This window comes from Scyliorhinus torazame, chromosome 14, assembly GCF_047496885.1.
Source record: "Scyliorhinus torazame isolate Kashiwa2021f chromosome 14, sScyTor2.1, whole genome shotgun sequence".
Taxonomy (NCBI): domain Eukaryota; kingdom Metazoa; phylum Chordata; class Chondrichthyes; order Carcharhiniformes; family Scyliorhinidae; genus Scyliorhinus; species Scyliorhinus torazame.
The window spans coordinates 204,263,177-204,291,085 of NC_092720.1; the positions used below are offsets into that span (position 1 = coordinate 204,263,177).

General features: G+C 50.1%; 1 protein-coding gene across 4 annotated transcripts in view; it reads right to left on the minus strand.

Annotated features, from left to right (window-relative positions):
- Window positions 1-4,801: 4,801 nt before the first annotated feature.
- LOC140390363 (CD166 antigen-like) overlaps window positions 4,802-27,909 on the minus strand; it is a 68,524-nt gene continuing 45,416 nt past the window's right edge. For all 4 annotated transcript variants that reach the window (XM_072475470.1, XM_072475472.1, XM_072475469.1 and 1 more), the window contains exons 4-11: window positions 23,752-23,927; window positions 17,955-18,082; window positions 16,071-16,203; window positions 14,006-14,041; window positions 11,527-11,553; window positions 10,137-10,266; window positions 6,247-6,328; window positions 4,802-5,337 (exon numbers count right to left, since the gene is read on the minus strand). In XM_072475470.1, coding sequence (XP_072331571.1) covers window positions 5,329-5,337; window positions 6,247-6,328; window positions 10,137-10,266; window positions 11,527-11,553; window positions 14,006-14,041; window positions 16,071-16,203; window positions 17,955-18,082; window positions 23,752-23,833 — 627 coding nt within the window. In that variant the 5' untranslated portion in view covers window positions 23,834-23,927 and the 3' untranslated portion in view covers window positions 4,802-5,328. The remainder of the gene's footprint in view (window positions 5,338-6,246; window positions 6,329-10,136; window positions 10,267-11,526; window positions 11,554-14,005; window positions 14,042-16,070; window positions 16,204-17,954; window positions 18,083-23,751; window positions 23,928-27,909) is intronic.

The window sequence follows — 27,909 nt, forward strand, 5'->3', positions numbered from 1 at the left end:
GAACAGCTCCACCGAGAGGCCGGAGGAGCGAGCCTGCACCCGGAACAGCTCCACCCAGAGGCCGGAGGAACGGGCCCGCACCCGGAACAGCTCCACCCAGAGGCCGGAGGAACGGGCCCGCACCCGGAACAGCTCCACCCAGAGGCCGGAGGAGCGAGCCCGCACCCGGGAACAGCTCCACCCAGAGGCCGGAGGAGCGAGCCCGCACCCGGAACAGCTCCACCCAGAGGCCGGAGGAACGGGCCCGCACACGGGAACAGCTCCACCCAGAGGCCGGTGGAGCGATCTTGCACCCGGGAACAGCTCCACCCAGAGGCCGGAGGAGCGAGCCCGCACCCGGGAACAGCTCCACCCAGAGGCCGGAGGAGCGAGCCCGCACCCGGGAACAGCTCCACCCAGAGGCCGGATGAGCGAGCCCGCACCCGGGAACAGCTCCACCCAGAGGCCGGAGGAGCGAGCACGCACCCGGGAACAGCTCCACCCAGAGGCCGGAGGAGCGAGCCCGCACCCGGGAACAGCTCCACCCAGAGGCCGGTGGAGCGAGCCCGCACCCGGGAACAGCTCCACCCAGAGGCCGGAGGAGCGAGCCCGCAGCCGGGAACAGCTCCACCCAGAGGCCTGAGGAGCAAACTCACACCGGGGAACAGCGCCACCACCAGGTCGGAGGACCGATCCTGCCGCGGGGAACAGCGCCACCCGCATGGTCGGAGGACCGATCGCGCAACGGGGAACAGCGCCACTCGCAGGTCGGCGGACCTAGCCCGCAGCCGCGAACAGCGCCACCCGCAGGTCGGAGGACCGATCCCGCCGCGGGGAACAGCGCCACCCGCAGGTCGGAGGACCGATCCCGCCGCGGGGAACAGCGCCACCCGCAGGTCGGAGGACCGAGCCCGCAGCCAGGAAGGCAGAATGTGGAAAGGGTTGGTGGTGGTAAGTGGGATGTGTAAAGAGAGGGTGGGTGTAGAGGAGGTGTGAATGGCAATAGGAGACACTTTAATGTTCGAGCAGTGGTTCTGGAATTGTTGACCTCAATGTTGTCAGGTTCCTCAGGGGGTGAAGATGAGAAAATGTTCCGGGGGCTTCACCGTCGGTCAGTATGAACGAGTCTCCGAGCCCACAAACCGTGCGACAATTCCTGCCGCCTGCTGGCCCAGCCTCCGGTTGGCGGGTTCCTGCTTCTCTCTAGTGGAAAACAGCACCTCATCTTCCAATTAGCGTGAAGAATGTATTAAATGTATCTGGTGCAGATTTGATGGGCCAAAAGGTCTCCTGCGTTGTATTACGGTGTTTTACTTTCTTCCATTGATCCGTTTTCCCCTCACCATTGTCCCCCCCTTCCCCCCCTCCCCTTCGGTCACCTGTTCCTAGTTGCCCTTTAAGAAGTCTTACAACACCAGGTTAAAGTCCAACAGGTTTAGACCAGAAGACCATCTATCTCGGCCTTAAAGACACTCAGTGATTTGGCCTCCACAGCCTTCTGCGGCAAAGTGTTCCACAGATTCACCACCCTCTGGCTGAAGAAATTCCTCCTCATCTCTGTTTTAAAGGATCGTCCCTTTAGTCTGAGATTGTGTCCTCTGGTTCTAGTCTCTCCTACAAGTGGAAACATCCTCTTCACGTCCACTCTTTCCAGGCCTCGCAGTATCCTGTAAGTTTCAATAAGATCTCCACATCACCACATCATAGTTGCCCTTTTGACACACTGCTCACCTTTGTTCTGCTATTCACACATTCCAGTCACTTTATGTGCCGCTATCAGCACCCTTCTCAGCCTTAATCATCTCCGTAAGAAGTCTTACAACACCAGGTTAAAGTCCAACAGGTTTGTTTCAAACACTAGCTTTTGGAGCACTGCTCCTTCCTCAGGTGAAGGAGCAGCGCTCCGAAAGTTAGTGTTTGAAACAAACCTGTTGGACTTTAACCTGGTGTTGTAAGACTTCTTACTGTGCTCACCCCAGTCCAACACCGGCATCTCCACATCATAATCATCTCCATTTACATTTCTTTGTCTTTTTGTCCGTGACATCTTTGTCAATCTCCACCTATTGCTGCCCCCCCCCACACAGCCTCATTGCTCCATGCCCCCCCCCCACGGTATAGAATCATAGAATTTACAGTGCAGAAGGAGGCCATTCAGCATCGAGTCTGGACCAGCTCTTGAAAAGAGCACCCCACCCAAGCCCACGCCTCCACCCCATCCCCGCAACCCAGCAATCCCACCCCATCTGGACACTAAGGGCAATTTAGCATGGCCAATCCACCTAACCTGCACATCTTTGGACTGTGGGAGGAAACCGGAGCACCCGGAGGAAACCCACGCTGACACGGGGAGAAAGTGCAGAACCCGCACAGTTACCCAAGCTGGGAATCGAACCTGGGACCCTGGAGCTGTGAAGCAACTGTGCTAACCACTATGCTACCAGTATAAATCTGATCCTATTTCCAGTTCTCTCTAGCTTTGACAAACAGTCATCCAGACTCGAAATGTTAGCTCCCTTATCTCCCCAGATGCTATCAGACCTGCTATGAGTGTCCAGTATTTTCTGTTTTTGTTTCCGATTCTAGTATCTGCAATAATTTGCTTTTATTATCATTGTGTTAGGGTTTGTATATATGTGCTGCAGTAATATTTTTAAAACAGAAAATACTGAACAATCTCAGCATGTCTGAAAGCATCTGTGGAGAGAGAAGCAAGCTAACATTTTTGCATGACACTTTGTCAAATATTTTTTCAGGGCAGCACGGTGGCGCAGCGGTTAGCTCTGCTGCCTCACAGCGCCGACGTCCCAGGTTCAATCGTGGCTCTGGGTCACTGCCCGTGTGGAGTGTGCACATTCTCCCCATGTTTGCTTGATTTTGTCCCCACAACCCAAGATGTACGCAGGGTAGGTGGATTGGCCACGCTAAATTGCCCCTCAATTAGAAAAAATGAATTGGGTACTTTCAATTTATTTATTTTTTAATACTTTTTTCAAATGCTGGTTTAAAAGACAACTAGGCTTTGTGGCTGCAAAAGGGGCAATTAAGATGTCATCAACATGAGATCATCTTTTTAAAAAAAATCTTTTTGTGTTTAGGAGACCTTTTTTGAAAATTTACTTTTTTCCAATTAAGGGGCAATTTAACGTGGCAAATCCACTTACCCTGCCCATCTTTGGGTCGTGGCCATGAAACCCACGCAGACATGGGGAGAATATGCAAACTCCACACAGTGACCCGGAGCCGCGATCGAACTTGGGTCCTCAGTGCCGTAGGCAGCAGTGCCAACCACTGCGCCCTCGTGCCGCCCTGCTTACAAGGAGACCTAATGGTTTTTTGTTATGGTTTCTGGGGAAAAGACAATTAGAGACATTGGGCTGGATTCTCCCCTTTCAGGATTCTCCGTTGCGCAGACAGCACACCCACACCCGGGCTGTCCACAATGGGAAACCCCATTGGCCGGCTGGCGAGACGGAGAATACCATCGGGGCACGCCGCACTACAAAATGAGAGCAGCAGAACAGAGGATCCCGCCCATTGTGTTTAAACCGAAGTAATTGGGTGATGCGATTAGACTGGGATAAAAATGATGCAATTAATGGGAGGAGCCGGTTCTGCGGCAGGTCTGTTTGGATTTGTTTAGATTTGGCTGTGAACAGACAACAGCTTCTGCAAAATGCTGTCAGGTTAAGTGGCAATCTCACACAGACAAGAATGTTTCCTGAAACATTTCTGAAAGGGTCTCTTTCTCTCCAAGTGGTTTTAAAAAAAAATCCTATCCAATTGTACAGCAGGTAACCCTGTGTTTACCAATTGTATTTAACAGTGTTTTTTGACCTGTGATGGATTTGGTTGATTGGCGATAAAGAAGATATTATTTAGAAGTTAAAGTGGTTCTTTTTATTGTTAAGCATTAACTGGTAATTGTACGCTGTATTTCTGTGACGCGAGGGTAGTATTAATACTGCGTTAATTATAAAGTTTGTTTTAATACACCGTACCCCTATTTGAGCGTGGAATCACTCCTCGAGCAAAGTGTCCTTTCCTCACAGTCTTACAAATTCAAAAACAGTATCGGGGTTTCTATCCGGTATACTAACAAATGTTGTGGTCTAGTCCAGGATCATAATATTCGGCACTTTCAACCTCCTGGACTTAACGTAGAGTTCAACAACTTCAGACCGTGAATTCTCTCCACCATTTTGATTTATTTTCCACTCCCCAATTCCCCCGCCCCTCCCAACGTGTCAGTCTGTACCTTGTTCCCATGTTTTGTCTTCAGAGGGCTGCTGACCTTTGTTTTGCTGTTAACACATTCTGCTATCTGACCTGCATGCCGCTGTTCACACCTTCTTTAGTCTTTAACATTATCATTCACACCCTTTTCTCTTGTGTCCATTCAATCTTTGTCAAACTTATCCTGAGCCCCAACCTATCCCTCATCTATTTGTTTCACCTGTTCCACCTCCCCGCTATTCAACAGTGCAATACCCATCACATTCCCAACTCTCTTCAACTCTGAAACATTTCTCTCTTCACAGACGCTGCCAGATCTGCTGCGTTTATCCAGCATTTCCGATTTTTATTTCAGAATTCAAGCATCCGCAGTATTTTATTTTTCTGTTTTTTAATGCAGCGAGTGGTCTACTGCCTACTAAGGTGGTGGAAACCGAGACAATTAAAACAAAACTAGATGGGCATTTGAGGGCTATAAGGATAGAGTGGTGGGGTTGGAGTTAGTAGGACTCCTCAATGGAGAGCTGGCATGGATTTGATGGGCTGAATGTCCCCCACCTGTAGGTAAAGACTCTATGACGCTTCATGGCTCGAAAAAGGACGTATTTTATTAAAGTTTAAAATGTTGTACAAGCAGTCAAGTTAAGCCACTGCTCCCGAAGGTCTACCCAGTCCTTGCATCAGACCAGTTGAATTGATTGCCGCATTCTGGGGCAGCGATTGTTAAGGAAATGCACCCCCCCCCTTCCCCACCCCCACACCGATAAGAATAAACTTAAAACATGGGAAATGGAATGAAGAGGGTTGCAGTTCTGGGTCAGAAAATAAGCATTGTAATTTCATTCAACAAGGAAAACAAGTTTTTTTTAAAAAGGCCCAACAATAATAGTGCAAAGAGCAGGCCAACTTTTCCCATGAAGCCTTAGCGGATAATCATTACGGCAAGGTTGAAGATATTGGAGGCTTTGTGTTAAATCGAGTTGAAGAACCAAAATAAAACATTTGCAACAAAGGCCCAAGCGTTTGATCTATTGTTGGTGTCTGTATTCCTGAGTGATGTCCTGGATTCTCGCCGGAGGAGACTACGCTAGGTTGGATCTTTGACCTGCGAGTTCATGGTTCCTGAAAAAAAAAGAAATGGAGAAATGACTGGAATTTATTTGGCCACCTTTCACGACCACCGGATGCCCCTTATGCTTTACAGCCAATCAAGAACTCTGAAGTGCGGCCACTGTTGTGATGTAGGAAGCCGTATGTGCGCAACAAGCTCCCACAGACAGCAATATGACAATGACTAGTTGTGGTCAACTATTGGACAAAACTCCAGGAAGAAATCCTCCCCGCCCTTCCTCACCCTGGACCTCTTCAAAATAGCAGCGTGCCATCTTTAACATCCAGCCCAGAGGGTCTTGGCTTAAGGTCGCATCTGTCTTATGTACTCAAGGCCCGAAAGGAGGACTTGACCACATGATCTTCCAACCCAAAATTGTGAACGTAACCCACTGAGCCCAGGATGACATGGTAAAACAGGGATGGGATGGGAATAAACTGATTGGATGTGACCTGGTTGAAGAAAGGCATCTTTACGGTGACTCAAATGCAACTAGAGCTGAATGGAGGTCACCTTGGTCACTCGCCAATGATGTGCGCGAGCACCTGCCCTTGGCTGAAACAGTTGGTTTCGGCTGGTACACGCACACTGTGAAACAGCACAACGGTTGGAGGTTTCTGAGGCGCATCCTGGACTTCGCATCCATCGGAAAATCACGGCTGCCGTTATCAAGAGAGAGGAAAATGGAACAGTGGAGACGTTCAACTTGCCCAATGATCTTTCTCGGGATCATCAACAATGGGCTATGATCCATAAACATAGGGCCAGAGGTCAGGACTACAAAACCATGGACTCTGAATGGGGGGCCAATTGTGAACAAGAATGCTGCAACAACTCAATCTGTGGGGGAAAAAAAGACACTGGGAACTAGAAAGTAAATAAAATGTTCACCAATCATATTGTGAATTAAAAGGACCTACCTCTCTGATATCTTTTTCCACCATGGGAGGGACAATTCCTGGATCCAAAGCATTCTCTTCCTCTAAATCCTCCAAAGGTTTCCTTAACAAACAGACATTAGCTAAGCTTCATGATAAAAGGATGCCTCATTATCAACTGGACAAGGTAGGAAACAGTTGAGTTACACCAGGCTCTATCTGTGCTGAGTTACACACAAGGCCTCAGGCTCCATCCTGTGTCTGTGCTGAGCTACCGAAGACTTTGATCAGGCTTCATCCGGCGCTGAGTTACACATAACAAGGCCTCAGGCTCCATCCTGTGTCTGTGCTGAGCTACTCAAGACTTTGATCAGGCTTCATCCGGCGCTGAGTTACACATAACAAAGCCTCAGGCTCCATCCTGTGTCTGTGCTGAGCTACTCAAGACTTTGATCAGGCTTCATCCGGCGCTGAGTTACTCATAACAAGGCCTCAGGCTCCGTCCTGATGTGCTGGTCAAGTTTCACACACTAAGGCCTCAGGCTCCATCCTAAATCTATGCTAAGTTACAGACAAGGCTTCAGGCTCCATACTGATCTGTGCTGAGGTACACACAAGCTGCGGGATTCTCCGTCGGCGGGATCCTCCGCCTTGCCGCAGCGCACCCTCGCCCGTGGGTTTCCCGATGTCGTGGGCTGGCCACAACGGGAAACCCCATTGGCCGGCTGCCGGAATAGAGGATCCCACTGCTGTCAGGGGCGTGCCGTGCCAGAAAACAGGACCAGCGGGACGGAGATTCCCGCTTCTTTGGGAAATCCCCGGGTGTGGGTCAGTGCTGCACTATTGTAGGATCAGTGCCGAGGGAGAGCTGCACTGTCAGAGGGTCAGTACTGAGGGAGAGCTGCACTGTCAGAGGGTCAGTACTGAGGGAGAGCTGCACTGTCGGAGGGTCGGTACTGAGGGAGTGCTGCACTGTCAGAGGGTCAGTACTGAGGGAGTGCTGCACTGTCAGAGGGTCAGTACTGAGGGAGTGCTGCACTGTCAGTGGGTCAGCACTGAGGGAGTGCTGCACTGTCAGAGAGTCAGTACTGAGGGAGTGCTGCACTGTCAGAGGGTCAGTACTGAGGGAGAGCTGCACTGTCGGAGGGTCGGTACTGAGGGAGAGCTGCACTGTCAGAGGGTCAGTACTGAGGGAGTGCTGCACTGTCAGAGGGTCAGTACTGAGGGAGAGCTGCACTGTCAGAGGGTCAGTACTGAGGGAGTGCTGCACTGTCAGAGGGTCAGTACTGAGGGAGAGCTGCACTGTCAAGAGGGTCAGTACTGAGGGAGTCCTGCACTGTCAGAGGGTCAGTACTGAGGGAGTCCTGCACTGTCAGAGGGTCAGTACTGAGGGAGTGCTGCACAGTCAGAGGGTCAGTACTGAGGGAGTGCTGCACTGTCAGAGGGTCAGTACTGAGGGAGAGCTGCACTGTCAGAGGGTCAGTACTGAGGGAGTGCTGCACTGTCAGAGGGTCAGTACTGAGGGAGTCCTGCACTGTCAGAGGGTCAGTACTGAGGGAGAGCTGCACTGTCAGAGGGTCAGTACTGAGGGAGTGCTGCACTGTCTGAGGGTCAGTACTGAGGGAGTGCCGCACTGTCAGAGGGTCAGTACTGAGGGAGTGCTGCACTGTCAGAGGGTCAGTACTGAGGGAGTGCTGCACTGTCAGAGGGTCAGTACTGAGGGAGAGCTGCACTGTCAGAGGGTCAGTACTGAGGGAGTGCTGCACTGTCAGAGGGTCAGTACTGAGGGAGAGCTGCACTGTCAGAGGGTCAGTACTGAGGGAGTCCTGCACTGTCAGAGGGTCAGTACTGAGGGAGTCCTGCACTGTCAGAGGGTCAGTACTGAGGGAGTGCTGCACAGTCAGAGGGTCAGTACTGAGGGAGTGCTGCACTGTCAGAGGGTCAGTACTGAGGGAGAGCTGCACTGTCAGAGGGTCAGTACTGAGGGAGTGCTGCACTGTCAGAGGGTCAGTACTGAGGGAGAGCTGCACTGTCAGAGGGTCAGTACTGAGGGAGTCCTGCACTGTCAGAGGGTCAGTACTGAGGGAGTCCTGCACTGTCAGAGGGTCAGTACTGAGGGAGTGCTGCACAGTCAGAGGGTCAGTACTGAGGGAGTGCTGCACTGTCAGAGGGTCAGTACTGAGGGAGAGCTGCACTGTCAGAGGGTCAGTACTGAGGGAGTGCTGCACTGTCAGAGGGTCAGTACTGAGGGAGTCCTGCACTGTCAGAGGGTCAGTACGGAGGGAGAGCTGCACTGTCAGAGGGTCAGTACTGAGGGAGTGCTGCACTGTCTGAGGGTCAGTACTGAGGGAGTGCCGCACTGTCAGAGGGTCAGTACTGAGGGAGTGCTGCACTGTCAGAGGGTCAGTACTGAGGGAGTGCTGCACTGTCAGAGGGTCAGTACTGAGGGAGTGCTGCACTGTCAGAGGGTCAGTACTGAGGGAGTGCTGCACTGTCTGAGGGTCAGTACTGAGGGAGTGCTGCACTGTCAGAGGGTCAGTACTGAGGGAGTGCTGCACTGTCAGAGGGTCAGTACTGAGGGAGTGCTGCACTGTCAGAGGGTCAGTACTGAGGGAGAGCTGCACTGTCTGAGGGTCAGTACTGAGGGAGAGCTGCACTGTCAGAGGGTCAGTACTGAGGGAGTGCTGCACTGTCTGAGGGTCAGTACTGAGGGGGTGCTGCACTGTCTGAGGGTCAGTACTGAGGGAGAGCTGCACTGTCAGAGGGTCAGTACTGAGGGTGTGCTGCACTGTCAGAGGGTCAGTACTGAGGGAGTGCTGCACTGTCAGAGGGTCAGTACTGAGGGAGTGCTGCACTGTCAGAGGGTCAGTACTGAGGGAGTGCTGCACTGTCTGAGGGTCAGTACTGAGGGAGTGCTGCACTGTCTGAGGGTCAGTACTGAGGGAGAGCTGCACTGTCAGAGGGTCAGTACTGAGGGAGTGCTGCACTGTCTGAGGGTCAGTACTGAGGGAGTGCAGCACTGTCAGAGGGTCAGTACTGAGGGAGAGCTGCACTGTCAGAGGGTCAGTACTGAGGGAGTGCTGCACTGTCAGAGGGTCAGTACTGAGGGAGTGTTGCACTGGCAGAGGGTCAGTACTGAGGGAGTGCTGCACTGTCAGAGGGTCAGTACTGAGGGAGAGCTGCACTGTCAGAGGGTCAGTACTGAGGGAGTGCTGCACTGTCTGAGGGTCAGTACTGAGGGAGTGCAGCACTGTCAGAGGGTCAGTACTGAGGGAGTGCTGCACTGTCAGAGGGTCAGTACTGAGGGAGTGCTGCACTGTCAGAGGGTCAGTGCTGAGGGAGTGCTGCACTGTCAGAGGGTCAGTACTGAGGGAGTGCTGCACTGTCAGAGGGTCAGTACTGAGGGAGTGCTGCACTGTCTGAGGGTCAGTACTGAGGGAGTGCAGCACACAAACATGGGGCAGTCGGGCCAAATGGCCTGCTTCTGTGCTGTAAATTCTCTGTCGTTCCGCACCAGCTTCAGGATGGGGGAAGTCACATTCTTTGCTGGGTAAATCATAGTAATCATAGAATTTACAGTGCAGAAGGAGGCAATTCGGCCCATCGAGTCTGCACCGGCTCTTGGAAAGCGCACCCTACCCAAGCCCACACCTCCACCCTATCCCCATAACCCAGCAACCCCACCCAACACTAAAGGCAATTTTGGACACTAAGGGCAATTTATCATGGCCAATCCACCTAACCTGCACATCTTTGGACTGTGGGAAGAAACCGGAGCACCCGGAGGAAACCCACGCACACACGGGGAGAACGTGCAGACTCCACACAGACACTGCCCCAAGCCGGGAATCGAACCTGCGACCCTAGAGCTGTGAAGCAATTGTGCTAACCACTGTGCTACCGTGCTGCCCAAATGCGAACGGTTGACTCACTTCTCTGTCTTCCTCCTGTGGTAGCACATGTAGTATGCTATGGTAGTGGAGAAAGCCACTAACATTAACGTCACTATGATTCCAATAACCATGCCAGCCCTCTTCAGCGACTTGGACTTTCCACGATGATCTGCAAGCAATAATACCGAGCTGTAACAGTACATACATGGAGGAGGTCAGCAGGAAATAAACATACAGATAAAATTATTTTCCTTGCCGTTAAATTACTTCATGGCCTCCCTTCCTCACAGACCCTTTGACTTCCTTCAGTCTTAAACCCCCTTCCTAATTGTTCGTATCTTCCTTCTATCCCCTCTCTCTCCCCCCTCTCCCCCTCCCCCCCCTCCCCCAATCTCCCCCAACCCCCTTCGCCCCTTCCCCTCCCCCCTTCCCCTCCCAATATCGCCAATTACTGAAATTTCCTCTGGTTTTAAGGGTAAGTTCCCTGCACCTTAGCTCCCAACACATCAATTTGTCACCTAAGTCTATTGTCATGTGAGAGTAACTTTAAGTTACTCTCACATGTTTAGGGTGTTTATAAATGGGTGAGTATATAAATATCTGTAGTGAGAATACCTTCAAGAAATGGGTGTTTACTACTGCAGTGATGTCAGAGAGTGGGTGGAGCTGGGCTGTCTGTCAGCTTTTTACTTTCGTTTTTGAGCAGGCTGCAGGGTGTGTTTTAGTTTCGTTTTCAGAGCTGGATAGCTGCAGTCACATCCAGAAGGTGAATGAATCTCTGTAACCTAAAGACTGTAAATCGATTCTGGTGATTTTAAACTAATAACAGTAGTGGCTTTAACCTGATGTGCTTCTGGTAAAAGGTGTTTTAAGTCTTATGGATGTTAAACGGAAAGCTTAAAGGATTACTTAGTGCTGTATTCTTTGGGGGTTGTATTTGAATTGATGGTTGCTAAGATGTTCACTGTATGTTTTAAAAAGGTTAACTTGAGTTCATAGAATAAACATTGTTTTGCTTTAAAAAATACTTTTCCATTTCTGCTGTACCACACCTGTAGAGTGGGCCGTGTGCTCCCCATACCACAATCTATTAAAAGTTGTGGGTCAGGTGAACTCCATGATACACTTTGGGGTTCTCTAAATCCTGGCCCATAACACTAATTGCAAAGCTTGCGTGACCTTGATAAAAATGGCATTGCAGAGATTTGGGGCTAAAGCTTCCGTGGGTAATGGTTGCGGGGAAGGACAGGATCAACTTGCCAGCCCCTCCTGCTTGCAGGTAGGTTCACCCTCTCTGTTAAAATGGCAGAGGGGGAGAATGTCACGTGACTGCCTTAAACCCTCGTCTGCCGATCTCACTCCGGTTGTAGAATTAACGCGTGGGTAAGATTTAATCAGACTGTGGTCATCCTCCTGACGGATTTCATACCTGTAGAGTGGCTTTCTGCGGCGAACACTGGAATAAAAGTTAAGAAAACAAAATGAGAAAGTGTTGCTGCAAAATCGTCCCGTCCCCCCACCCTCCCTCCACCCCCCACCCTCCCTCCCCGCAATTAGGAGCTGATTTACCTTAGTTCTTGAGTCGTGGGTGACACACAGGCAGGAAATGCCACAGTGACCAGGGAGTATAGAAGAGGCGATGTTTAACCCACTCTTCTTACCCCACTCTTACCAAAGAGTGCCAGCTGTGGCCTAGTGGCTAGTACTCCCAGCTCTGAACCGGCTCCAAATCCGACTCCAGTACATAACCTAGGCTGACACCCCACCGCTGAGAGGGAGTGCTGCACTGTCAAGAGTCGCTGGCCACATATGCTCTCTCGGGCGGGTGTAAATGGTCCCATAGCAGTATCTCGAGGAAGAGCGGACGGGTGGGGATGTTCGACTCTAAGTCCTACCCAATATGTATCCCTTCACCAACCCCACTGAAGCACCATCTGTTCCATAATTCATTGCCGCTCATGGGATCCTGCTGTGCACAAATTGGCTGTTATTCAGCTTACACTGTCAAGTGCTTTGCGACCTCCTGGGATTGTGACAGGGGTGTATAGAAATGCAAGCTCTGTAATTTTTTCCCCCATTTAAGGTACAATTTAGCGTGGCCAATCCACCTACTCTGCACATCTTTAGGTTGTGGGGGTGAGACCCACGCAGACACGGGGAAAAATGTGCAAACTCCACACGGGCAGTGACGGGCCGGGATTGAACTCGGGTTCTTGCCGCCATGAAACAGCAGTGCTAACCACTGTGCCACCGTTCCGCCCCTTCTGTTTTATTTATCCAATGACTCTTTGTCCCCAGTTTGTCTCTGTCTCCAGAAGGAGCTGTCCAGGGCAGGTACCTCTACCTCACTCAGTTAGCCGTCGCCTCCCATGCGAATGCCAGCAGGCTATTTGACTAGGTGGGCATCATGGTCCCGCCCGACCTTGTCCTCAACGCCCACACCATGCCAACATTCCAGCCAGAGTCACTTGCTCAGGGAATCCTGGTCCAGAATCCCACCACCATTCCCAAATCCCTCCTCTCCTACAGTGCAGAGGTGTTCTACTGCCTTATTCGTACCTCAGCTCACACTGCGGAAGTCTTACAGCATCTGACAGTAGGGTTCCACATTTGGGCCACAAGGAGAGCTGTCAGCCAGTTTGGAACCTGTCAGGTAAATGTTGAGCCACAGAGTACAAAGGTTATTGCTCGACACTTAGGTTGGGATCTTCCAGCCACACTGAAGTTTATGGCGTTTTGCGTGGCTCACCCGCCCGGTCCCGTCCCCGCGGTGGTTATGAGGAGAATTTATTTCGAATAAATTTCAAAAGGGAATTGGATGAATACTCAAGAAAAGGAAAATATGGGGCAGCACGGTGGCGCAGTGGGGTAGTACTGCAGCCTCACGGCACCGAGGTCCCAGGTTCGATCCCAGCTCTGGATCACTGTCCATGTGGAGTTTGCACACTCCGTGTTTGCGTGGGTTTCGCCCCAACAACCCAAAGATGTGCAGGGTAAGTGGATTGGCCACGCTAAATTGCCCCCTTAATTGGAAAAAATGAATTCGGTACTCTAAAATTATTTTAAAAAAAGAAAAGGAAAATATATTCGGGGTAATGTGGTAAAGAATAGGGCAAAAGTGGAAAATACATTCAAAGAGCTAGCATTGGTGCAATGGGCTGAATGGCCATAGTGTCATGCCATTATCTGAAATAGCTAAGGTGTCTTAGACCCATTACAAGGGGTCTTAGTAAAGATGGTGTTAAATATCTCCAACCAAGCCATCAATAATGCCACTAGGATGTTGAACTAGGGTGCTCTTTCAGAGGGTCGGTGCAAACTCAATGGGCCGAATGGCCTCCTTCTGCACTGCAGAAATTCTATGATTCTATGACAGCAGGCAGAGGATGTCATGATCACTTTATCTTTCAGCATTGTGTCCCCGCCTGGGCCCTGAAACACTCTTGTAGCATGGGAATCACTAAATTTACACTCGTTGAGAGCGGAACTGATTTCATTGCAACACCAAAGGATTATTCCTCACTCCATGGCGGATCAAGCATCCAGCAGTTCTTCAATGAACCATTAGATATGGGGTGGCATGGCGGCACATTGGTTAGCCCGGTTTGATTCCGACCTTGGGGTTGACTGTCTCAGTGGAGTCTGCACGTTCGCCCCGTGTCTGCATGAGTTTCCTCCGGGTGCTCCGGTTTGCTCCCACAGTCCAAAGATGTGCAGGTTAGGTGGATTGGCCATGATAAATTGCCCTTAGTGTCCAAAGGTTAGGTGGAGTTACAGGGATAGAGCGGGTGGGGTGGGGTGGGGGGAGTGGTGGTGGGCCTAGTTAGGGTGCACTTTCGAAGGGTCGGTGCAGACTCGTTGGGCCGAATGGCCTTCTTCTGCACTGTAGGGATTCCATGATATCTTACCTCCTGGTCCATTTAACTCATTGTTATCTTCTCTTGCTGAAGGAATACAGAAAGAAACCAATGAAATCAGAAAACTGCGAGTAATAATATATCTGTTACTGTACATTTGTTGGCAGACTGACAACACCTTGTTTTTGAAATTCTCAGCTTCATCTTCAAGCCCCACCATAGTCTCGTCCCTTCCTCTCTCTCTCTCTGTGACCGTTTCCAACCCTCCGGGATATCTGTGCTCTTCCAATCCCGGCCCCTCGAGCATTCCCGATTCGGTGGCCGCGCTTTCGGTTGCCTGGGGCCTGAGCTCTGGAATTCGCTCCATGTGCCTCGCTGCCCATTTCTCTCCTCCACAATCGTCTCCTTAAAACCTAACCCCCTCGACAAAGCTTTCGGCTGCCTGGCCCTCCATCACCTTATGTGGTTCGCAGTCCAATTCTGCTTGCTAACTCTCCTGTGAAGCACCCTTGGATGGTTCACTGCATTAAGACCAGGACATAAGAAATAGGAGCAGGAGTAGACCCTTTGGCTGTGGCCAGAATGGGGCTGGTTTAGCACAGTGGGCCAAACAGATGGCTTGTAATGCAGAACAAGGCCAGCTGCGCGGGTTCAATTCCCGTACCGGCCTCCCCGAACAGGCGCCGGAATGTGGCGACGAGGGGCTTTTCACAGTAACTTAATTGAAGCCAACTTGTGACAATAAGCGATTATTATTATTATGGCCTGTTGAACCTACTCCGCCATTCTATATGATCATGGCCGATCTTGGGCTTCTACACCACTTCCCCGCCAGCTCCCCGTATCCCTTAATTCCCCGAGAGACCAACATCTGTTCGTCCCAGACCAACATCTGTTCGTCCCAGCCTTAAGTGTATCCAACCCTGGAGTATCCGCAACTCCCTGGGGTAGAAAATTCCAAAGATTCGCATCCTTTACAAAAAAGATTTCTTCTCATCTCATCACAAATGAACGGCCCCTTACATCCTGAAACTCTGTGTCATCGTCGTCGTCCCCCCGTACCCCCCTCCCCCCGTGTTCTCGACTCCCCGACCAGCAGAAACAAAACTCTCAGTGTCCACTTCAGAATCACATAGGTTTCAATGAGATCGTCTCTCATTCTTCCAAACTCCAGCCAATATAGGCCTGATTGACCCAATCTCTCGTAAAAGGCAACCCCCTCATCCCAGGGACCAGTTTAATGAACCTTCCCTGTACCGCCTCCAATACACAGGCTGCCACATGCGGCCTCATGACCGAAGCCCTGCACTCCAATACCCCTTGTAATAAAGGGCCAACATACAATGCCAAGTGCAGGCCGCTGTGGTTTAGCCATTTATATTAGGTTGGTGACGACAGGGTTTAACTGCCCTACCCACCGACGACATCAAAATAGCCGTGCCCACAGCGGTGTCCTGAAGTAGATCTACCCATTCCTGGAGACGCCAGGCCTAATCCTGCAGGCGCCAGCCCGAAATAGCAAGTTGGACAATCTTTCGTTCCATGGTGATGCCGCTCACCGCTGTCTGTGGGAGCTTGCTGGGCGCAATTTTCCTTTCCTGCGGTGCTTCCTGCATTGCAACAATCGTCAGACTTGGGGCATCCAGAGGTTTTTAAAAATCTATTCTTTTCGTGGGCAAGGCTGGCGTTTGTTGCCCGGCCCTAACTGCCCTTGAACTGAGTGGCTTGCCGGGGCCACTTCGGAGAGGCAGCTAAGAGCCAGCCACGTTTGCTGCGGGGCTGGTGCGGGGGCGGGGTCACATGTAGGCCTGACCAGCTGAGGACGGCAGATTTCCTTCCCGAAAGGGAGTTTGCGAAGCAGATGGATTTTCGACGACAGTTGTCATGGTCACCGTTACTGAGACTCGCTTCCAGGTTCAGCCCTCGAACGTAAATTCCACCAGCAGACGTAGTGGGATTCGAACCTCGTGACCCCCGGAGCATGAGCCAGATGAGGAATCGAGGGACACCACCACCACTGCGCCACCACTCCCCCCCCCCCCACCCCCGCCCCCGAAAGGAGCATGATGTAAATGCTCTCATTGTTGCAGTCTGTGTCCGGGAGGGAAAGGCCTACCTGTCACTTGAATGGCCACGCTAGCTGATTTGGCGTTGAAGTCGAAGTCAAAGACAGTGCACTGGTACTCCCCTTCGTCCTGCTTCGTCACCGCCTGCAGCGTGTACTGGGCCGAGTCACTGAACTGAATTCCCTGTGATTCAGATTCAACGGTTAGTGTAGCACTGACAACACGACTCTCTAAGCACTGTGTGTGTGTGTGTGCGTGTATGTCTGTGTGTGTGTGTGGGGGGCGGGGGGGGGGGGGGTGGAGCAGGAGACACTGGGGTAATTAACTCTCCTGGTCGGAACAGAGTGAAATGGGGAGCGGGGGGGGGGGGGTATAAAATCCGACCCCAGCCCCAAACGTGAACACTTCCCAATCCAGGCGGCATGAATTAAAAATAAGACCGCAGCGCTGCCCCCCACCCCACCCGCAGTACTGTTCCCCTTGCGGTTTAGTTTTATTTTATTCCTTTTTGGGATGTGGGCATCGCTGGTTAGGCCCAAACTTTATCGCCCATCCCTAGTTGCCCTCCAGCAGGTGGTGATGAGCTGCCTTCTTGAACCGCTGCAGTCAGAGAGTCCCTGCAGTGCCCATTGAGTTTTCACCGACCCTTCGAAAGAGCACCCCCCCCAGGCCCACCCACCCCCCCCACCAGCCCCCCCCCCCCCCCCCCCCCCCACACCCTCCCAATCCCCGTAACCCTATCCTAAGCTTTGGACACTTAAGGGGCAATTTTATCGCAGCCAATCCACTTGGCCTACGCATCTTTGGACTGTGGGAGGAAGCCGGAACACCCGGAGAAAACCCACGCAGGCACGGGGGCAGAACGTGCAGACTCCACACGGACAGTCACCCAAGGTCGAAATCGATCCTGGAGCTGTGAGGCAGCGGTGCTAACCACTGTGCCATCGAGCCGCCATGCCGCGTAGGTACACCCACAGTGCTGTTGTTTCCAGGATTTTGATGCAGGAACAGCGATGTGTTTCCAAGTCAGGATGGTGAGTGGCTTGGAGGGGAACCTCCAGGCGGTGGGGTTCCCATGTATCTGCTGCCCTTGTCCCTCCAGATGGCAGTGGTCGTGGGTTTGGAAGGTGCTGCCTAGGCAGTCGGGGAGGGATCATGGAGGGGATTAGGAATCAATAATCTAACTCCTGCCAGAGGGGTGTGGTTTCAGCTCAGGTGCCCATTTTGCACCCTGCCCGATTGTGTGAAGGGTGAGCTGGGGGAGGTGGGGCTGGAGTATAAACTGGTGTACGCCGTGTTCCTGCTGGGTGGGAGGAGGGGGGGTCAAGCTACAATCGGCCTTCAGTGCATGAGTCAAAAGCTGACCGGATTCTCCTCGATTCCACCAATAAGCCGAGGGTTGACCCGACAGGTTGACACCAGCAGCAAGAAATAACCAGTGACGCCACCACCTACGTTACAAAACGTAGCAACAAGTTATTGCTACTCCACTGATGGCAGGCTGGCGAAACAGCAATCCTACGCTTTCTAAAAGGAATTGGTTGGGTACTTGTGGAAAATAAACCTGCAGAGCCACGGGGATGCAGCGGGGTGGGGCGAATGGGACTGACTGATTGTTCGATTGAGACCCAGTAAGAAGATGATGGGCTGAATGGCCTCCTTCTGTACTTGTGCTGACTCTGACGTTCCGTGACTCCGCAGGTGCAGGTATGTGCGGTACACGTGGGTTGCCTGACGAGCCAATCTGTGGGATGGTAACTGAGCACCTCGAAGCCAGAATCTCCCTTAAACGTACTCCACACCCACCGGAGAGGACAATTAGCTTGCTTCGATACCGGGAAAACAGGAATCCTACCCAGACACTTGAAGAAACGTCGATCAGCTTCATTTGGCAGAGGTCAAAACCATCCAGCCATTGGGTTGTTGCAACTTACGTCTTTTTCCCACATATATTTTTCTGGTGGAAGGTTGGTGTCAGCGGTACAATTCAGGGTGATGGTGTCACCTTCTCGTATCACGTCGTTGAGTGGGCCCACTTCTATCGTAACGCCTTCTATTGGATCTGTACACGGGAAAGAAGGAAAACAAATATTGTTTAGAAAGGAAGATTTGCATTTGTATAGCACCTTTAAGCACCTCAGGACACTCCCAAAATGCTTTCCAGCCAATGAATTGCCTTTGAGGCATTGTCGCTGCGGTGGCATCAATTTATGCACAGGAAGATCCCACAAACAACAATGTGATAACCGCCAGAAAATCTGTTTTTCTTTTGTTTTGCTGGCATTCGTTGAGGGATAGACATCGGCCCGAATGCCAGGGAGAACTACCCTGGAATGGTGGCCATGGAATCTTAATGCCCACCTGGGAGGGTAGTCGGGTCCCCCAGTTTAACATCTCATCCAAAAGATGGCATCTCTGACAATGCAATATTCCCTCAGTCCTGCACTGGTAATGCTGGTCTGGGCTTTGCTCTCAAATCTCTGGAGTGGCACTTGAACCCGTGACCTTCTGCCTCGTAACACGGCAGGGCAGGGCTCCTTTGGTAGCATGGACCCTTTAAGGGTCGATCTTTCCCGGCCAGGTGACCGGCTCGGGAGTACTTGAACTCAGGCCAATGGGGAAAAAGTGGGGGCCCTGGACAATCGTCCAGCTTGTTAATCCATTTTGACCCAGACCAACAGATAATTTTAACATGTGATGCTCCACCCTGTGGGATAGAGCCAGTCTACCCACCAGATGCAGGCCCATTGACCTTTCCTCCCGAACACTCACTGGAGCAGAACGAAAGTATGTACAAATTGAAAAAGAGGGCCTAGCTGTGGTATCTGGCATTAACGAATTCCATCTTAACCGACCATAAGGCATTATTGGGGTTCCTCCACGAGGATAAACCAGGGTGCAGCGATGGACTTTGGCATTGGCAACCTCCAGCTATATTTTTCAACATCGACCGGGGACTCAGATCTCCAATGCTGATGCTCTGAATCGACTCCAACGTCCCCTACGCCTGGCACCGCTTTAGTGCCACAAGATAGTGTCCTGGCGTTAAATTCTCTGGATACCATCAGGAACTGGACTCAATATGGTCCTCTTGAAGGGAAACAAATGGCTGGCATCACAATAAGTCGGAGGGTGGCACGGTGGCACAGTGGTTAGCACTGCTGCCTCACAGCGCCAAGGATGCAATTTCAATTCTGGCCTTGAGTGACTGTGTGGAGTTTCCTCCGGGTGCTCCGGTTTCCTCCCACAGTCCAAACATGTGCAGGTTAGGTGGATTGGCCAGGCTAAAGTGTGTCCAAACATGTGCAGATTATGTGCGGTTATGGGGTGAGAGGGGAATAGGGTGAGGAAGTGGGTCTCGGTGGAGTGCTCTTTCGACGGCTGGTGAACTGGTAGAAATTAGGAAACACCATTTGGCGTTTAGGGGATATTTAAAAAAAAACATGGAATTACATCAACACAAAAACAGACTGTTCAGCCCAACCTGTTATTTAAACTCTATGTGAACCTCTTCCCACCCCTTTTCATGTCACCCTGTCACCTTCTATTCCTTTATCCCTTTGGTATTTATCAAGATTCCCCTTTTAAAAAATAAATTTAGAGTACCCAATCTTTTTTTTCCCGAAAAAGGGGTAATTTAGCGTGGCCAATCCACGTACCCTAAACATCTTTGGGTTATGGGGGTGAAACCCACGTAGACACGGGGAGAATGTGCAAACTCCACACGGACAGTGACCCGGGACCGGGATCGAACCCGGGACCTCAGTGTCATGAGGTCCCCTGCGCCACTCTGCCGCCCAAGATTCCCCTTTATTGAATCCTTGCGTATTATTTTCAGAGTGGGAGACAAACCAAGAACCCTCCGTTGTGAGGGAAAACGCAGTCTTGAGATTTTACACATCCTCCAAACTAACAAGATCAGGAGTGAACCCATTTACCAGTCCAGAACCATGCATCCTTAAGCCCATGGCACTCCCCTTTTTCCCGATTTGGTGCAAATTAACATTTTCATGTCCCCCAGTTTCTCTCCAGATCAGCTCAGGCACTTTCTTTTTAATATTGTGTCATGTGAGTGTACCTTTCAGAAATGGGTGTTTATCAAAATAGCTGTAGTGGATGTGCCTTTAAGAAGTGGGTGTTTATCAAATAGCTGCAGTGATGTCAGAGTGTGGGTGGAGCTGGGCTGTCTGTCTGCTTTTACTTTCGTTTTTGAGCTGGCAGCTACAGTGTGCGTTTGGTTTCATTTTCAGAGTTGGAGCTGCATCCAGCCAAACAAGGTGTAATTCTGATCTCTCTCTGCATGAAAAGAATGTCTTCAGATCACTTGCTAATTTAAAAGTGATAACTGCTCTCAGTAGAGAATTTAAATTTGCTGCCTTTGTTAAAGAGGGTGTTTGCCTTATGGATGTTGCTAAGAAAGATTAAGGGTTACTTATAGAGTGCTGTGTTCTTTGGGGGGAGTATTTGAGTTGATAGTTGCGAAGATGTTCACTGTGTGTTTATAAAATGTTAACTGGATTCATAGAATGAACATTTTTTTGTTTTAAAAGTACTTTAGATCTCTGTTGCATCACACCTCTCGAGTGGGCCCTTGTGCTCCCCGTAACCAACAGCTATTAAAAGTTGTGGGTCAGGTGAACTCCATGATACACTCTGGGGTTCTCTAAACCCTGGCCCGTAATAAATGAGAAGTGTTTTGCCTTGGGCAGCAAGTTGATCTATCTTAATTTATGATCGCATTGGCAGTCTTCAGCTAAAGTCTTATTTTAAGACAATATGACACCGGAGTCAGTTTGTTCGAAAGGAGTACTGCAGGGAAGGGATGAATTGCCTGTCACAGAAGACGGACGCACAATGCAAGGTAGCAATGCAAGGTAGCAAGCCCACCCACCCTGAAATAGCCTTCTGTTAGTGCCTCTGTTAAGGGCACCCAGCTGTTTGTCAAATGTTTTCCATGGCCCGAACGCCTCGGTCACTTGATCCAATGCCCAATTCGTGTGTCGATCATTTTGTGCGAAGATGTTTCGCTCCAGCTCTGAAGATTGCGAGACGCTCAAGCCCCCAGGCTTGAAGAATTAATTCGATTACGAGGTCACCAATGAACCTCGATTTCAACGCATTGAATACACAAGGTGGAAGAGGGATGGTATGTGTGGTAATTTAGAGGAATAAGCGGTTGGGTCCCGAGGAGGAGTGATGATAGACATATTCAGAGGGTGAAACCAGGCTTAAGACCACCAAGAAATCACACATAGATACAATAGACCAATCAACACCAACTGCCCCCCTCATAGATACAATAGACCAATCAACACCAACTGCCCCCTCATAGATACAATAGACCAATCAACACCAAATACACCCCCCATAGACTATAGACCAATCAACACCAAATACCCCCATAGAGACAATAGACCAATCAACACCAAATACACCCCCCATAGAGACAATAGACCAATCAACACCAAATACACCCCCCATAGAGACAATAGACCAATCAACACCAAATACACCCCCCCATAGACAATAGACCAATCAACACCAAATACCCCCATTGAGACAATAGACTAATCAACACCAAATACCCCCCATAGAGACAATAGACCAATCATAACCAAATACCCCCATAGAGACAATAGACCAATCAACACCAAATACACCCCCCATAGAGACAATAGACCAATCAACACCAAATACCCCCATTGAGACAATAGACCAATCAACACCAAATACACCCCCCATTGAGACAATAGACCAATCAACAACAAATATACCCCCCATAGAGGCAATAGACCAATCAACACCAAATACCCCCATAGAGACAATAGACCAATCAACACCAAATAAACCCCCCCATAGAGACAATAGACCAATCAACACCAAATACACCCCCCACAGAGACAATAGACCAATCAACAACAAATATACCCCCCATAGAGGCAATAGACCAATCAACACCAAATACCCCCCCCCTAGAGACAATAGACCAATCAACACCAAATACACCCCCCATAGAGACAATAGACCAATCAACACCAAATACACCCCCCATAGAGACAATAGACCAATCAACACCAAATACACCCCCCCATAGACAATAGACCAATCAACACCAAATACCCCCATTGAGACAATAGACCAATCAACACCAAATACACCCCCCATAGAGACAATAGACCAATCAACACCAAATTTCCCCCATAGAGAAAATAGACTAATCAACACCAAATACCCCCCATAGAGACAATAGACCAATCATAACCAAATACCCCCATAGAGACAATAGACCAATCAACACCAAATACACCCCCCCATAGAGACAATAGACCAATCAACACCAAATACCCCCATTGAGACAATAGACCAATCAACACCAAATACACCCCCCATAGAGACAATAGACCAATCAACAACAAATATACCCATAGACCAATCAACACCAAATACCCCCATAGAGACAATAGACCAATCAACACCAAATAAACCCCCCCATAGAGACAATAGACCAATCAACACCAAATACACCCCCCACAGAGACAATAGACCAATCAACAACAATATACCCCCCATAGAGGCAATAGACCAATCAACACCAAATACCCCCCCCCCTTAGAGACAATAGACCAATCAACACCAAATACCACCCCCACCATAGAGACAATAGACCAATCAACACCAAATACCCCCATTGAGACAATAGACAATCATCACCAAATACCCCCCATAGAGACAATAGACCAATCAACACCGAATACCCCCCCCCCCCCCACCGAGACAATGGAACAATCATAGAATTTACAGTGCAGAAGGAAGCCATTCGGCCCATCGAGTCTGCACCGGCCCTTGAAAAGAGCACCCTACCTCAGCCCACACCTCCATCCCCACACCTCCACCCTACCCCCGTAACCCCACCTAACCTTTTTTGGACACTAAGGGCCATTTAGCACAGCCAATCCACCTAACCTGCACATCTTTGGACTGTGGGAGGAAGCTGGAGCACCCGGAGGAAACCCACGCAGACACTGGGAGAACGTGCAGACTCTGCACAGTGACCCAAGCCGGGAATTGAACTGGGACCCTGGAGCTGTGAAGCAACTGTGCTAACTGCTGTGCCTACCATGCTGCCCCCACTGTGCTACCATGCTGTCACCAACCCCCACAGAGACAGTGGATCAATCATCAACCAAGGCACCCCCATCTAGACAATGGACCAATCAACAACCTAACACCCCCTCATAGAGGTAATGGACCAACCAACAACCTAACACCCCCCCATAGAGGTAACGGACCAATCAACATCCTAATACCCCCATGCAGACAATGGACCAATCAACAACCAAACACCCCATAGACACAATGGATCAATCAACAACAAACACTGCCCAAAGAGGCAATGGACCAACCTTCTCAGGAGTGGGAAATACTGTGCTGTGAAACCAGATTGCCACTCCCTTATGCTACTTCAACCTATACACTGTGTCTCCTGTTCTAGATAAATACAACACGTTGTCCCCTTCACCCTTCCACCGCATCTCTGAACAAGTGCAACAGAAGAATGAAGGAAGAGACGGGAGTATGGGGACAAAATGTTCAGACATATGTTGTGCAATAACCTGAGGGGGTGGGGGGAGATGGCGGGGGAAACAGGGTGGGTGATGGTTAAAGATATAATCTCCCCCAAAATGGGAGCAATATGAAAGGCTTCAAAGAGAGTTAAGAGTCAATACTTACAATACACGTCTATCTTGATGGTATCAGATCTCTGCACCTCATTTGGGGAAGGATAAAACACTTCACAGAAGAACCTGGGCATTCATGTCATTTTTCTGCTGTATAATATAATGTTGACTCGATTGTGAGGAGCCGAGTATTTTGGTCCTTCGTGATATGATTTTGGATCTGTGTGTCTAGAAATATAGAGGTACAACGGTCAAGAAAGAGGAAAGCATAAATACGCAGAAGGAACTATCTTTGTGTCATGAAAGGAACAGTCAATTCTCAAACATTTCTTTAGTCATGATTCATAAAAAGAGGCTCTTTGTTGACCAGAATCTGTTGCTGGTATCCATTATTCTTCATTTTGAACAACTTGGATTAGGTTTACGTACATAAGGAAGAAGAGTAGGAACATACCACACAGTGCAGAGACCCTGCTCGGGCATTCAATAAAGAAGAACAAAGAACAAAGAAAAGTACAGCACAGCAACAGGCCTTTCAGCCCTCCAAGTCTGCGCCGACCATGCTGCCATCTAGCCTAAACTCTTTTACATTTCCGGGCATCATATCAATCTATTCCCATCCTGTTCATGTGTTTGTCAAGATGCCCCTTAAGTTTCACTATTGTACCTGATTCTGCACCTCCTCCGGCAGCGAGTTCCAGGCACCCACTATCCTCTGTGTAAAAAACTTACTCGCACATCTCCTCTAAACCTTGCCCCTCGCACCTTAAACCTATGTTCCCTAGTAATTGACTCTTCCATCCAGGGAAAACGTTCTGACTATCCACTCTGTCCATGCCCCTCAATTTAGTAGGTCGTCCCTCAACCTCCGGCATTCCAATGAGAACAAACCGAGTTTATCCAACCTCTCCACATATCTAATTGTCTCCAGACCAGGCAACATCCTGGTAAATCTCTTCTGTACCCTCTGCAAAGCCGCCACATCCTTTTGGTAGTGTGGCAACCAGAATTGAACACAATATTCCAAGTGCGGCCTAACTAAGGTTCTGTACGGCTGCAGCCTGACTTTCCAATTTTTATACTCAATGCCCCGACAATGAAGGCAAGCATGCCGTATGCCTTCTTGACTACCTTCTCCATCTGTGTTGCTGCTTACAGTGTCCTGTGGATCTGTACACCCAGATCCCTCTGCCTATCAAGACTCTTAAGGGTTTTTACTGTATATACTATAGGGGCTGGTTTAGCACAGTAAACTTCATTTGAAGCCTACTTGTGACAATAAGCGATTTTTATTTCATTTTCCACCTGTATTAGACCTTCCAAAATGCATTACCTCACATTTGTCCAGATTAAACTCTATCTGCCATCTCTCCGCCCAAGTCTCCAACCGATCTAAATCCTGCTGTATCCTCTGACAGTCCTGATCGCTATCTGCAATTCCACCAATCTTTGTTTCATCCGCAAACTTACTAATCAAACCAGTTACATTTTCTTCCAAATCATTTATATATACTACAAACAGCAACGGTCCCAGCACTGATCCCTGGGGAACACCACTAGTCACAGCCCTCCAATCAGAAAAGCACTCTTCACTGCGACCCCCTGTCTTCTGTGGCCGAGCCAGTTCTGTATCCACCTTGCCAGCTCACCCCTGATCCCGTGTGGCTTCACCTTTTGTACCAGTCTGCCATGAGGGACCTTGTCAAAGGCCTTACTGAAGTCCATATAGACAACATCCACTGCCCTACCTGCATCAGTCATCTTGTGACCTCCTCGAAAAACTCTATCAAGTTAGTGAGACACGACCTCCCCTTCACAAAACCATGCTGCCTCTCACTAATACGTCCACTTGCTTCCAAATGGGAGTAGATCCTGTCTCGAAGAACTCTCTTCAGTAATTTCCCTACCACTGACTTAAGGCTCACCGGCCTGCAGTTTCTTGGATAATCCTTGTTACCCTTCTTAAACAAAGGAACAACATTGGCTATTCTCCAGTCCTCCGGGACATCACCTGAAGACAGTGAGGATCCAAAGATTCCTTACGAGCTTCGTCTGTTCCCAGACTTCTAGCTCTTACAATTACTTCTTTTTCTTTTGGACTTGGCTCACAACATCCCTCGCTATCCAAGGTTCCCAAAACTTGCCATACTTATCCATCTTCCTCACAGGAACATGCCAGTCCTGAATTCCTATCAACTTACATTTAAAAACATCCATATGCCAGATGTTGATTTACCTCAAATATCTGCCCGCAATCTCGATTCTTCAGTTCCTGCCTAATATTGTTGTAATTAGCCTTCCCCTAATTTAGCACCTCCACCTGAGACTACTCTTATCTTTATCCAACCGTATCTTAAAACTTACTGAATTATGGTCATTGTTCCCAAAATGCTCCCCTACTGAAACTTTGAACACCTGATCGGCTCATTCCCCAATATCAGTTCCAGTACAGCCCTTTCCCTCATTGGACTATCCACATATTGTTTCAAGGAGGCCTCCTGGATGCTCCTTGCAAACTCTGCCCCATCATGCTAAATTGCCCCTTCATGTCCAAAAGGTTACTGTGTTATGGGGATAGGGGTGGAGGCGTGGCTTCAGTGGGTGATCTTTTCAGGGCTGGTGCAGACTCGATGGGCTGAATGGCCTCCTTCTGCACTGTAGAATTCTATGATTCTATGTGTCTATCTCCTGCCTACTCTAAGTCTTACTGGTCCTATTCTCTAGTTCCCCCGTAATTATTTCACCGTCTGTCCAATTGTTCCGATCTGCTTTCTGTCCATTAATGAATCTTGGATCAGTGCTAATTGGCCAATGCCCGCAACTCCATGAGCCCTTTTCCTGCATTTGAGCCTTTTGTGCAGGATCTTATTGAATGCCATTTGGAAATCTCTAAGAATCCTACATCTACTGGTTCCCCCTCACCTACCCTGCTAGTTGACATCCTCAAAAAGCTCTAATAAATTTGTAAAACAGGATTTCCCGCTGCAAAAAAAACACACTTTGTCTGATCACTCTGTGGTTTTCAAGCCCTTTAAGCAATATCCACCATAAAGGTACTCCAAAGGCCTCTGACAGGCCAGGGAGAAGTTAGGTGTCTGAGGTAAGCGATAGGATTTCTGGGGTGGGGAAGAGGGGGGGGGGGGGGCGGGGGGGGGGTGGATCGGTGGTCGAGGGAATCAGAGGTCGGGGGGATCTGAGGTTGGGGTTCAGAGGTCGAGAGCTCGGGCCTCGGGTCAGGCCGGACTAGGCCTGGGAGGGAAGGTGTCGTACCTCAGGGGGCAGGGGACGAGGGGGGGAGGGGAAGATGCACACCCAACTCAGGTTGAGCTGGAGCGTGTGAGTGAGAGGGTGTTGGGACCTGGGTGTACGGGGAAGGTCTCACATCAGGCTTTTGGTGGGGGGGGTGGTCGTGAGGGGGGCTTTGGGGGCGTGAGAGTCAGGCTGGAAAAGGGAGGTGGGTAAGAGTTCCCGTGGCAGGGGAATTTGGCTGGTTTTCGGGGTACAAATTGAATATGGGGGAAAGTGAGACGTTTGCGATCCAGGAAAGGGGGCAGGAGAGGTGATTGGGAGAGCTGCTGTTCAGAGTGGTGTGAGGGGAGCTTTCGTTATTTGGAATCCAGGACTGGGGGCTGTTACACAAACTAAATTTGACCCGGCTAGCAGAACAGATGAAGGAGGACTTTCGAAGATGGGACATGCTCCCGCTGTCACTGGCGGGGAGGTTACAGACGTTAAAATGACGGTCCTCCCGAGATTTCGGTTTGTTTTTCAGTGCCTCCCCATCTTTATCCGAGGGCCTTTCTAAATGATTTGGGGTTTTGTGAAATGAAAAATGAAAATCGCTTATTGTCACGAGTAGGCTTCAATGAAGTTACTGTGAAAAGCCCCTAGTCGCCACATTCCGTCGCCTGTTCGGGGAGGCTGGTACGGAGGCTGGTGTCGGCGGGTAAACCCCGCGAGTGAAGAAAGTGTTGCTGGAGCGTGTCTGAGGGGAGGATGGGTTGGCCCTGCCGAACTTTAGCAACTATTACAGGGTGGCAAATGTAGCCATGATTAGGAAGTGGTAGTGGCAGGGGGGGGGTATGGGAGCGAGTAGAGGTGGTATCATGCAAGGACACAGGTTTGGGGAAATTGGTAACGGCACCTCTGCCGTTCTCGCCGGCCCGGTACTCCACAAGCCGGTGGTGGTGGCGGCCCTGGGAGTCTGGGG